At 36.4% G+C, this 14375-nt stretch overlaps 1 protein-coding gene across 8 annotated transcripts in view; it reads right to left on the bottom strand.

Moving 5' to 3' along the window:
• Positions 1-14375, bottom strand: part of MICU1 (mitochondrial calcium uptake 1) — a 417233-nt gene that overhangs the window by 170850 nt on the left and 232008 nt on the right. For all 8 annotated transcript variants that reach the window (XM_049646197.1, XM_049646196.1, XM_049646200.1 and 5 more), the window contains exon 3: positions 3225-3399. In XM_049646197.1, coding sequence (XP_049502154.1) covers positions 3225-3399 — 175 coding nt within the window. The remainder of the gene's footprint in view (positions 1-3224; positions 3400-14375) is intronic.

The following is a 14375-nucleotide window of genomic DNA, read 5'->3' on the forward strand; positions in this document are numbered from 1 at the left end:
AATAGAACTACCCTATGACCCAGCAATTGCACTACTAGGTATTTATCCCAGGGATACAGGTATACTGTTTCAAAGGGGCACATGCACCCCAATGTTTATAGCAGTGTTATTGACAATAGTCAAAGTATGGAAAGACCCCAAATGTCCATCGATGGATGAATGGATAAAGAAGATGTGGTGTATATATATACAATGAAGTATCACTCAGTAATCAAAAAGAATGAAATCTTGTCATTTGCAACTATGTGAATGGAACTAGAAGGTATTATGCTAAGCGAAATTAGAGAAAGACAAAAATCATACGACTTCACTCCTATGAGGACTTTAAGATACAAAACAGATGAACATAAGGGAAGAGAAGCAAAAATAATATAAAATCAGGGAGCGGGGGGGGACACCTGGGTGGTTCAGTTGCTTGAGTGTCCGGCTTCAGCTCAGGTCATGATCTCACAGTTCTTGTGAGTCTGAGCTCCACATCAGGCTCTGTGCTGACAGATCAGAGCTTGGAGCCTGCTTGAGATTCTGTGTCTCCCTCTCTCTCTGCCCCTCCCCTACTCATACTCAGTCTTTCTCTCTCAAAAATAAATAAACATTAAAAAAATTTATAAAAACAGGAGGTGGACAAAACATAAGAGACTCTTAAATATGGAGACAGAGGGTTACTGGAGGGGTTGTGGGAGGGGGGATGGGCTAAATGGGTAAGGGGCATTAAGGAATCTACTCCTGAAATCATTGTTGCACTATATACTAACTTGGATGTAAATTAAAAAGTGAGTAAATTATTTAAAAATCAATCAATCAATCAATCAATCAATCAATCACACAAAACCACCAGGCCATGCATGGCATTAATAAATCATGAACTAAGGACAATACAGCAATGTATTTTTTTTTAAGTTTATGTATTTTTGAGAGAGCGCGTGTAAGCAAGGGAGGCACAGAGAGAAAGGGAGACGGAGAATCCCAAGAAGGCTCCACACTGTCAGTGCAGAGTCCAACGTGGAGCTCAAATCAACAAACCATGAGATCATGACCTGAACCAAAATCAAGAGTCGGACACTTAGCTGAGCCACCAAGATGCTCCAGCAATGTATTTTTTATATTCATTTTGTTTCTTAATAAAAAAGGGGAAAAAAATGAAGCAAATATAATCAAATGTTAAAACTTGACAAAATGAGGGATGGATACATGTATGTTCATTATAGTAGTCTCTATTTCTTTCTCTCTGAATATTTTAAGTATTACATAAAAATCAAGAGAATGTAAAAGATCAAAGCCAAAAAATTTAAGTGAAAAGGGAGGATGTCAAAGAGAGCCTATGGAAAATGGAGCAGTTTGGTATTGCAGGGAAAGAATGTGAATGGCAAAAACAAAAAAACAAAAACAAACAAAAACAAACAAAACATCCAACCAAAAAACCAAAACAAAACATGCTCAAAAATGCAATTTATTATTTTATTAAAAATGGAAAAATCTTTAACATGTCCATGTAGACTATGTAAAAAATGAAAAGACAAAGAAAGAGCAGCTGAGAAAACAGGCAGAGGAAAAAATAAGTGTTGAAATAGGTTGTTAGGGAAACAGGATAACATGTGGAATGGTTATCCCTGAATAGGGAAAACATAGCTCTTCCACTAAAACTTTACTGAAAGAATTATTTCAGAAACAGATTAGAAAGGTTTTATAGCCTTGGGAGCTACAAGTTAAGTAAATTACAATTATCAAGCTTTCATTTTTATCTGAGAAGTATGACATATGGTCATTGCTGAGCAGAAAGCAGGAGAAGAAAATGGAAAGTTCAAAAATAAATGCTCATTTGGATAAGTTTTGCTCTATTTTGTAAAATGGAAAATTTGACTTTATAAATGAAACTGCTGGCACAAGGTGAGTCTGAACTTTCTTCTAATTCACTCAGGGCAAAAGATTAAATAAACGTATCATTGTGGAAATACCAATAGTTGACACTTAACTTATAATACATATTTTTGTTCAAATTCACCTCAACCAGTAATGGATTTGAGGGGCGCCTGGCTGGCTCAGTTGGATAAGTGTCCGACTTAATCATGATCTCATGATTCATGAGTTTGAGCCTCGCTTGGGGCTCTGTGCTGACAGCTTGGAGCCTGGAGCCTGATTCAGATTCTGTGTCTCCCTCTCTCCCTGCCCCTCCCCAGCTCATGCTCTCTCTTTCTCTCAAGAATAAATAAAACATTTTTTAAAATTTTTAAAAGAAGAAAAATGGATTTGAGAAATGAAAAGATTTATTTATTTATTTATTTAGTAAGCGAGCACAAGCAGGACAGAGGCAGAAGGGGAGGAAGAGAGAGAATCTGAACCAGGTTCCACAGTCAGCACAGTGGGGCTGGATGTGGGGCTTGATTCCACAAATGTGAGATCATGACCTGAGCTGAAATCAAGAATCAGATACTTGACTAACTGAGCCCACCCAGGCAACCCAGAGAAATGAAAAGGCATATATAATAACTTCATTCAAACAAACACACAGAAGATCCAAATCTCTCAAAGGAACTTTCCTGGCAAATACATACCACACACATGCAACACACAAGTAACTCAAATTATCTTGTTGTATTTATTAGCTACATTTTGGCAAGTGAAGGCAATTCCCTGAATTTCAATGTTATCGTGCAAAATGAAATTCATCCTTTTGACTTTTCATCACTCATGTCTGCTGAATTCAAATGCTCAATATCAAAGGTATTACTATACCGTAATTGAAATTTTTCTGAGGTAGAGGTCTATAACAACAGGTTGTATTAAAGATATAAAATGTTGAAGTCATTTAAAGTTTATGCTATCATCAAAATTAGTTGAAGTTTTGGAAATATTTGTATATTTCCAAAAGGATGTTATCCCGCCTTTCCAACTGGGCATCATCAATCAGTCGTTCCAAAGACTCAACATATACTAGAACATTTAGCATCTGAAAGATACGGAAAGTATGAACCAACGTAGGTAGTTAAATTGAAACAGAAAATATATGCAAATCCTGATTACCAATCTTGGATCTTTTCACTACCCCCATTAACTTCACATTTCAAGATTACACTTGCCTTAGAACATGACAGAAAATAGCAAAAAAGGTGAATCTCTGCAAAGAGAATATGAACCATCTGAAATAAATGATAAAAGAGACTCAACTGCATTATTCTAACTTGTAATTAACTACAGTTCTGATTAATTTATAAGATTGTGTTCCATACTTTTCTGTCTCTGAATCCAGAACGTTTCTTCTTTTTCTCTTCTGGATGAGGCTCGAGACAAATACCTGCAGCCTTTTTTTCATGGTTACAAACTTCCCCTTCATCTTTATTCTTCCCTTTATCACCAACTTCACTCTTCAGGTTGTTTATAGATGGTGGAGATTCTGCAAGGGCCCTAGATATGCAAAAAAATAAATTTGCATTAATCCAGAAATAAATATTTTCAGGTACAGTTTAGCGGGAGCAATAGTAATGAAATTTGCGAAAAGTTCTACAGGAAGAGGTTCCTTAAAAAGTTAAAAATAGAACTATCGTATGATCCAGCAATTCCACTTCTGGCTCTATATCCCAAAGAACTGAAAGCAAGAGTCATGAAGAGATTTCTGCACATTCATGTTAACAGCAGCGTTATTCACAACAGCTAAAATGTTTGAAGCAACTGGGATGTCCATTAACAGGTGGGTGGATAAAGATAATGTGGTATATACATACAAAGAATAATATTCAGCTTTAAAATGACGGGGATGATACCAAAAGCATAGGCAACAAAAAGCCAAGAGACAAGCAGGATTATGTGAAACTACAAAGCTTCACTACAGTGAAAGAAACAATCAACAAAATGAAAAGACAACCTATCATATGGGAGAAAATACTTGCAAACCATGTATTTAATAAAGGGCTAATATTCAAAACATAGAGAACGCTTATAAGAGCCAAAAAAAAAAAACCCAAATAACCTGATTAAAAAATGGACAAAGGAAATGAAGAGACATTTCTCAAAAGAAGATGCATAAATGGCCAACTACACATGAAAAATGTGCTCAACATCAATGATCATCAGGGAAATGCAAATTAAAACTGCAATGAGATATCACCTCACACCTGGTAAGATGGCTTTGGTAACAAAAAAAAAAAAAAAAAAAAAGAAGATAACAAGTGGAGGTGAGGATGTGGAGAAAAGGGATCCCTGGTACATTTTTGGTCAGAATGTAAATTCATACAGCCACTATGGAAAACAGAATGGAAGATCCTCAAAAAAACAAACAATAGAACTGCCAAATGATTCAGGAATCCCACTTTGGGTATATATCCAAAGGAAATGAAATCAGGATCTCAGATATCTATATTCCCACCTTCACTGAAGCATTATTCAGAGTAGCCAAGGCATGGGAAGCAACCTAAATGCCTCTCAATCAACAAATATATAAAATGTGGGGGCACCTGGCTGGCTCAGTTGGTGGAACGTGTGACTCTTGATCTCTGGGTTATGAGTTTGAGCCCCACACTGGGTATAGAGATTACTTTTAAACATCTTAAAAAAAAACACCCACAAATAAATAAAATGTGGTATGTGTGTACTCCCCACCCACAGGAATACTATTCAGCATCAAAAAGGGAAGGAAATCCTGCCATTTCTGGCAACACAGATGAACCTAGAGGGCATTATGCTAAGCGAACTAAGCCAAACACAGAAGAACAAGTACTATATTATACCACTTACATTATGAATACAAAAGAGTCAAACTCATAAAGGCAGAGAGTGGAATGGTGCTTTCCAGGGGCTGGGGGAGGAGGAAATGGGGAGATATTAGTCAAAGGGCGCAAATATTTAGTTACACAAAGTAAGTCTTAGAGATCCACTGAACAGCATAGTGCCTACAGTTAACAAAACTGTATTGTATACTTAGACATTTGCTAAGAAGGTAGATCTAATGTTAAGTGGTTTCTCACTAAAGCAACCTATAATAATAACAAATTAGAGGGTTAGAGAAAACTTCTAAAGGTGATGGACTGGTTTATGGCATACACTAATGATGGTTCACCGGTATATACTTCTCTCCAACTCCTCAAGTTGTAGGCATTAGTTATGTACAACTTTTTGTATGTCAAAAAAATTTAAGTAACTCAGAAAAAAAAAAACTAAAAAGGAAAGGATATCATATTGCATGCCACAACATTGTTGAACCTTGAGGACATTACACTAAGTGAAATGAGCCAAAAAGACAAATACTGTATTATGACCTTACTTATATGAGGCATCTAACAGAGTCTATTTCATAGAGACAGAAAATAGAATGATATAACCGGGGGCTGCAGGGAGGGTGAAACAGAGGTATTTAAAGGGTAATGAATTTTAGTTTTGCAAGATGAAAAAGTTATAAAGATCTCTTTAACAACAGTGTAAATATACTTAACACTACTTAGCTGTATACTTAAAAATGGTTGGGATGATAAATTTTGTTATTTTTTTAACCAAAAAAAAAAAAAAAATGAATTGGAAGAATAAGTGTGAGACCAAAGGAATCAAAAATTGATACTGAAGTTAAAACATGTACATAACAAAATTCTACAGGAAGACAAAAACCTAATGGGCTTACCAAGTGAATTCAATTATCAGTAGCAAGAAAAAACCTGAATGTACAGGAGAAGCCCCTCTAGCTAGAGTTTGAAACTGACAATCTATTCTATAAAGATTTTTCCTAACTTCTTCATCCAAGAGAATGATTCTATTCTTTCAAACTGCTACATGATTTGGTAACTGAACCATATCATAATTTATGTTACTTTTGTATTCCCAGAATCTACCTTGCTCTTTAACTATTAGGGGGACTCAAATGACTTCGTTGTTTTTACAAACCAAAAACTGTCAAATATCAGCACTGTCATATGGTTCAACATAATAGGTAAGAACATTAAGAGACTGGTTGTTCAGAAAAAGGAAGGAAGTAATAAAGATTAGAGTAGATATATACAAAATAGAAACTAAAAAAACAACAGATCAATAAAACCAGAAGCTGGTTCTTTGAGAAGATCAATAAAATTGATAAACCTTTAGCCAGATTTATTGAGAGAAAAGAGAGGTGAGAGAGAGAGGGAGAAAGAGAGAGGGAAAGAGAGGACTCAAACACAATCAGAAATGAATGAGGAGAAATAATGACTGATACCACATATATACAAAGGATTATAGGAGAAGATTATGAAAAATTATGTGCCAATGGAGGCACCTGAGTGGCTCAGTTAGTTAAACGTCTCACTCTCACTCAGGTCATGATCTCATGGTTCTTGAGTTCAAGCCCTGTGTCAGGCTCTACATTGACAGTGTGGAGCCTGGTTGGGATTCTCTCTCTCCCTCTCTCTCTCTGTCCCTCCCCACTTGTGCGCGCTCTCTCTCTCTCTGTCTGTCTCTCTCAAAATAAATAAATAAACTTAAAAAAATTATGTGCCAACAAATTAGACAACCTAGGATAAATGGATAGATTCCTAGAAAACATATAACCTCCCAAAACTTCATCAGGAAGAACCAGAAATTTGAACAGACCAATTACCAGCAATGAAATTAAATATTAAATAGGCAATCAAAAACTCCCAACCAACCAAAGTCCAAGAGCAGATGGCTTCACTGGTGAATTCTACTAAACATTTAAAGAAGAGTTAATGCCTGTTATTCTCAAAATATTCCAAAAAATAGAAAAGGAAAGCTTCCAAATATATTCTATGAGGCCAGCATTACCATGATACCAAAACCAGATAAAAACACTACAAAAAAAAGAGAAGAACCATATGATCCTGTCAATCGATGCAGAAAAGGCCTTTGACAAAATCCAGCATCCTTTCTTAATAAAAACCCTTGAGAAAGTCGGGATAGAAGGAACATACTTAAAGATCATAAAGGCCATTTATGAAAAGCCCACAGCTAACATCATCCTCAACGGGGAAAAACTGAGAGCTTTTTCCCTGAGATCAGGAACACGACAGGGATGCCCACTGTCACTGCTGTTGTTTAATATAGTGCTGGAAGTTCTAGCATCAGCAATCAGACAACAAAAGGAAATCAAAGGCATCAAAATTGGCAAAGACGAAGTCAAGCTTTCGCTTTTTGCAGATGACATGATATTATACATGGAAAATCCGATAGACTCCACCAAAAGTCTGCTAGAACTGATACATGAATTCAGCAAAGTTGCAGGATACAAAATCAATGTGCAGAAATCAGTTGCATTCTTATACACTAACAATGAAGCAACAGAAAGACAAATGAAGAAACTGATCCCATTTACAATTGCACCAAGAAGCATAAAATACCTAGGAATAAATCTAACCAAAGATGTAAAAGATCTGTATGCTGAAAACTATAGAAAGCTTATGCAGGTAATTGAAGAAGATATAAAGAAATGGAAAGACATTCCCTGCTCATGGATTGGAAGAATAAATATTGTCAAAATGTCAATACTACCCAAAGCTATCTACACATTCAATGCAATCCCAATCAAAATTGCACCAGCATTCTTCTCGAAACTAGAACAAGCAATCCTAAAATTCATATGGAACCACAAAAGGCCCCGAATAGCCAAAGTCATTTTGAAGAAGAAGACCAAAGCAGGAGGCATCACAATCCCAGACTTTAGCCTCTACTACAAAGCTGTCATCATCAAGACAGCATGGTATTGGCATAAAAACAGACACATAGACCAATGGAATAGAATAGAAACCCCAGAACTAGACCCACAAACGTATGGCCAACTCATCTTTAACAAGGCAGGAAAGAACATCCAATGGAAAAAAGACAGTCTCTTTAACAAATGGTGCTGGGAGAACTGGACAGCAACATGCAGAAGGTTGACACTAGACCACTTTCTCACACCATTCACAAAAATAAACTCAAAATGGATAAAGGACCTGAATGTGAGACAGGAAACCATCAAAACCTTAGAGGAGAAAGCAGGAAAAGACCTCTCTGACCTCAGCCGTAGCAATCTCTTACTCGGCACATCCCCAAAGGCAAGGGAATTAAAAGCAAAAGTGAATTACTGGGACCTTATGAAGATAAAAAGCTTCTGCACAGCAAAGGAAACAACCAACAAAACTAAAAGGCAACCAACGGAATGGGAAAAGATATTCTCAAAATATTCCAAAAAATAGAAAAGGAAAGCTTCCAAATATATTCTATGAGGCCAGCATTACCATGATACCAAAACCAGATAAAAACACTACAAAAAAAAGAGAACTACAGGCCATTATCTATGATGAACATAGATGCAAAAATCCTCAACAAAATATTACCAAATTGAATCCAACAATACATTAAAAATAGCATTCATCACAATCAAGTGGGAGTTATTCCTGGTATGCAAGGATGGTTCAGTATTCACAAATCAATCAATGTGATACATCACATCGACAAGAGACAGGATAAAAACCATATGATCATTTCAATAGATGCAAAAAAAGCATGTGACAAAGTATAACATCAATTCATGATAAAGCACTCAAGAAAGCATGCTTAGAGGGAACATATCTCAACATAATAAAGGCCATATACAAAAACCACAGCTACCATCATACTCAATAGTAAAAAACTGAGAGTTTTTCCCCTAAGATTAGGAGCAAGACAAGGATTGCACTCTCCCCACTTTTATTAAATGTAGTACTAGAAATCCTAGCCACAGCAATCACACAAATAAAAGAGATAAAAGGAATCCAAACTGGTAATGAAGTAAAACTTTCATTATTTGCAGATAACAATATACAATATATAGGAAACTCTGAAGATTCCACACACACATACACACAAAAAAAACTAGAGCTGACAAATGAATTCAGTAAGGTTGAAAGATATAAAATCAATATACAGAAACCTGTTGCATTCTCATACAAAATACACTAATACAATATTCTCATACAGTACATTCTCATACAATATACAGAAACCTGTTGCATACACTCATAATAAAGTAGCAGAAAAAGAAATTAGAAAACAATCCCATTTACCATTGCACCAAAAATAATAGAATACCTAGGAATAAACTTAACCAAGGAGATGAAAAACCTGTACTCTTCAAACTATAAAACATAGATAAAAGAAACTGAAGATGAAACAAATGGAAAGATATTCCATGTTCATGAATGGGGAGAACAAATATTGTTAAAACATCCATACTATCCAAAATTAACTACAGATTTAATGCAATCCCTATCAAAATACCAACAGTATTTTTCACAGAATTTGAACAAATGGTTCTAAAATCTGTGTGGAACTACAAAACACCCAAAATAGCCAAATCAATCTTGAAAAAGAAGAACAAAATTGGAGGTATCACAATCTCAGATTTAAAGATAAACTACAAAGCTGTAGTATTCAAAACAGCATGGTCCTGGTACAAAAAGAGACACAGAGATCAACAGAACAGAGAGCCCAGAAATAAACCCATGATTATATGGTCAATTAATTTACAACTAAAGAGGCAAGAATATGCAATCGAAGAAAGACAGTCTCTTCAAAAAATGGTGTTGGGAAAACTAGACAGTTGCATGCAAAAGAATGAAAGTAACGCACTTACACTACACATAAAAAATAAACCCAAAATAGGTTAAAGACCTAAATGTGAGGCATGATACCATAAAAATCCTAGAAGAGAACACAAGCAATGATTTCTCTGACATTAGCTATAGAGACATTTTTCTAGGTACGTCTCCTAAGGCAAGGCAAATAAAAACAAACAAGCAAACAAAAAAATTAAACAAACAAAAACAACTACTGGTACTATACCAAAATAAAAAGCTTCTGCACAGCAATGGAAACAATCAACAAAAACAAAAAGACAATCTACTCAATGGGAGAAAATATTTGCAAATGATGCATCTGCTAAGGGGTTAGTGTCCAAAATATACAAAGAACTTCTACAACTCAACACCAAAAAAAAAAAAAGAAATAATCTAATAAAAAATGGGCAGAAGACATGAACATTTCTAGAAAGAAGACATGACATAAAGATAATCAACAGTCACATGAAAAGATGCTCAACATCACTTATCATTAGGGAAATATAAGTCAAAAGCACAATGAGATATCACCTCACACTTGTCAGAATGGTTAAAATCAAAAACACAAAATAAACAATGTGTGGAGAATAAGAAACCCTTGTGTACTGTTGGGGATGCAAACTGGTGCAGTCACTGCGGAAAATAGCATGGAGTTCCTCAAAAAGTTAAAAATAACATTACCCTACAATCCAGTAATTTCACTATTGAGTATTTACTCAAAGAATATGAAAAATTAATTCAAAACAATGGATGTACCCCTGTGTTTACTGAAGCATTACTTGCAACAGCCAAAATTTGGAAGCAACCCAAGTGTTCATCAATAGATGAATGGATAAGGAAGATGTGGTATATATAGACAAGGGAATATTCCTCAGCAATACAAAAGAATAAAATCTTGCCATTTGCAACAATGTGAATGAATCTAGAGGGTATAGAGGGCATAATGCTAAGTGAAATAAGTCAGTCAGAGAAAGACAAATACCATATGATCTCACTCATACGTGGAATTTAAGAAATAAAACAAGTGAACACAGGAAAAAGACAAACAACAACAACAACAACAAAATAGACTCTTAAATATAGAGAACTGGTGGTTGCCAGAACTGGGGGGACGGATAAAATAGGTAAAGAGGATTAAGAGTACATTTATCATGATGAGCAATGAATAATACATAGAATTGTTGAATCACTATACTTATGTACACATGAAAGTAATATAACACTGTACATTAATTATACTGGAATAATAAATAAGTAATAGGGTGCCTGGGTCGCTCAGTCAGTTGAGTGTTTGACACCTGATTTCAGCTCAGGTCATGATCTCAGGGTCATGGGATCAAGCCCCACATTGGGCTCCACACTGAGCATGGAGCCTGCTTAAGAACCTCTCTCTCTCTCTCTCTCTCTCTCTCTCTCTCCCCCCCCCTTCCCCCCCATTCCTCTTCCCTGCTCATGCATTGTCTCTCTAATATAAAATAAAATAAATTTAAAATATTATACTGGAATACTAAATAACATAAAAACTTTAAAAAACAAAAAGAAGAGACTGGACACTTTTTTTTTTAAGAGAAAGTTTGTTTTTTTTAAAGTTTATTTATTTTGAGAGAGACAGCATGTGTGTGAGCAGGGGAGGGGCAGAGAGAGGGAGAGAGAGGATCCCAAGCAGGCTCTGTGCTGATAGCAAGGCTCAATCCCACCAAATGTGAGATCATAACCCGAGCCAAAATCAAGAGTTGGTCATTTAACTAACGGAGCCACCCAAGAAAATTAAAAAAAAAATTTTTTTTTAACGTTTGTTTTTTGAGAGAGAGAAAGACAGAGGGTGAGCAGGGGAGGGGAAGAGAAAGTGGGAGACACAAAATCTGAAGCAGGCTCCAGGCTCTGAGCTGTCAGTGCAGAGCCCAGTGCAGAGCTAGACCCCATGGACCGCAAGATCATGACCTGAGCTGAAGTTGGATGCTTAACCGACTCAGCCACCCAGGCTCCCCGAAAGTTTTTTTTTTTAACTTTTATTTATTTATTGTTGGGGGGGGGGGGGAGAGGGAAGAAGGGACAGAGGGCAGGGGAGAGGGAGAGACAGAATCCCAAGCAGGCTCTGCACTGTCAACGCAGAGCCCAATGTGGGTCTCAATCTCATGAACCATGAGATCATGACCTGAGCCAAAATCAAGAGTTGGATGCTTAACTGACTGAGCCACCCAGGCGCCCCCACTATTCTTTTATTTTAATTATCCAGAGTTCCCAACCCAGTGCCTCACACAGAGAAAGCATGCAATGTGCTTTCTAACACAAAAGGAACAAAAATGGAAGTCCTCATCTATGTTGACCAGAAAAAGGATTAGAAAAATATACACTGGGATTAAAATACTGCAATATGAGAAATTTCTTAATGTAATCATTTCACATGACTATTTAGAGAAGACTTAAACAAACAGTTCTTATTTCATTTACTTGCAAATAATATTTTATACATGTTAACAAAGTCAAAGAAATATCTGAATTTGTAAGCAAGAAAAATAATTGAATGTTTTAAAGGCTAAATCCTAAAAATAAAAAAATTTAAAAAATTTTTGTAATGTTTATTCATTTTTTGAGAGACACAGAGAGAGCACAAGCAGGGGAGGGGCAGAGAGAGAGGGAGACACAGAATCCAAAGCAGGATCCAGGCTCTGAGCTGACAGAGACGGTCACAGGGCTCCAACTCATGAACTGTGAGATAATGACCTAAGCTGATGTCGAACAATTAACCAACTAAGCCACCTAGGTGCCCCCAAATAAACACATTTTTAAAAATCAACAAGAAACTAATACACTATAGGCTTTTTCCCCCAAACTGGTTCAAAAGCAATCTTTTGACCATAGCTTGAATTTCCTTTCAACTTTGGCCAAGTGTTCAAGGTTGGATCATCTCCCTGTTTTATTTCCCTCTGACAAGTTTGTGGAGCCAAATGATGATGGGCTGGTAAAGTGAAGACCCAAGGAATTTATGGGTAAAGAAAAGAGGCAGCATTCATTCATTTTATCATTTGAATGCTGTAGGAACTACAGCTGAGATAAATATAAATAAGACTATCTCTGTCCTCAAGAAAGTCAAGGTGAATTGGGAAAACAGAGAAATCAACTGATAAAAGAAAACATAAGGACATAGAGTAGGGTCAGGAAAAGCCCTGTAAAGGGTGACTTATGACCTGACTTCTCCAAAACCTAAAGTTCTAAAAAAGAAAATCTACAGACATTCAGTATCATCTGGTATAACAGAAACTAGCCTAACCACACGGCTTCTTTCAGTTCAATTAATTAAACAGAATTCATAATTTCTTCTGAAAAACTCACACACTGATATCCCTAATACTCTGAATGCTGCTCATATGTAGTAGGCAGGTTATACCCCATTATATCCCTGCATCTTTTACCACCTTCAGAGCAGTTCACTTCCAAGAGTCACTTTGATTTTTTTCCTATTTTATTCCTGATAGTTGAAGCCATCATGATAATAACATAATACAGTGATTAAACATTATAGAACTGGTAAAATATAATGATATACACAGATAAATGTGCCTTCCCACAGTGGGGAATAATACAGAAAATTCAACAAAATATATAAAACATATTCAGATAATGAACAACAGACAGTAACTCTCTGAAAAAAGTTAGGCCTATAATTGTTCTGAAGTTTCTTTTGGAGACATTTTATTTTCCAGATCAGGAGCAGGCTTCCAAGCAAAACAGAGTGACTATGCTAAGTTGAGAAGACAGAGGTCACAATTTGGAGAGGCTGAGGTGGCTGGAATTGGTGGGGAAGAGGACCAGAGAGGAGGAAGTCACACAAAGAAAAAGTTCCACGAACCCAATGGGGTCTCTCTTAAGTTACTATTAAGCAGTGTATTCTTAGGATTAAAGCATCCAAAATTAGGCAAAGAACAATTATCAAAGAGCTGTAGGTCAAATATATTTCCAGGACTCACAAGTGGGAAACGCTCAAGCTGTGACAAAACACTGAACACCCAAGGCATTCAGTAAACACAACAGATGGGTCATATCTTATTAGTAGGGCTAAATTAGCTCTAGAGAAAAAGATACTGTAAACTATGTTGGGATTAAAGAAAAAGCTTAAACACAAGCTTTAGATGATAAAACAGGTTCTTCAATAAATTAACTGCCTGCCAATACAAAAATCAATATATTTTAAAGGAAAACAACAAAATCCAGGCATACAAAAGTGTTAACATACACAATGAGAAATATCTAATAAAGTAATTATTAGCTGTCAGCAAGATAGCAGAATAGGTCCCAGCCTTTGTCTCCCACAGAAAAAAATGATTTAACAATGATGTACAGATCAAAATATCTTTATGAAATTTCCCAAATCCAGTTAAGAAGTTGCAGTACACCAGGAAAGCACAATGCCAAAAACAGACACATTGAAATGGATAAAAGGAGCTACTTCACTTTACTCATGTCAGTCCCTCCCACAAGCAGGCACAGCTTAGCACCAGGAGAGAATGCCCCAGCTAGCAACTGCTCCTATAGGGAGGAATTAGAATGGAAGGGTGTTCACCATTCTCGCTATTCAGAGGGCTCTCAAGGGATTGGTTTCTGTTCACCTCATTTGGACTCCTGACAGAAGGTGGCATGGTTTGCATGCCAGGGAGTCGAAAGAAAAGAGAAGCGGGAGGTGGTTTGGGGAGGTGGCACAGCTTGGCACAACTAGGAAAAGGTACAGAATGAGTCTTCTCCCTCGTGAGGGAAGAAGTGGAAGGAGTGTCTAGTGTTCTAGTTTTTCAGAAGGCTGCCTGAAAAGACTAGTTGGCATGTGCCTCACCTGAC

This window comes from Panthera uncia, chromosome D2, assembly GCF_023721935.1.
Source record: "Panthera uncia isolate 11264 chromosome D2, Puncia_PCG_1.0, whole genome shotgun sequence".
Lineage (NCBI taxonomy): Eukaryota > Metazoa > Chordata > Mammalia > Carnivora > Felidae > Panthera > Panthera uncia.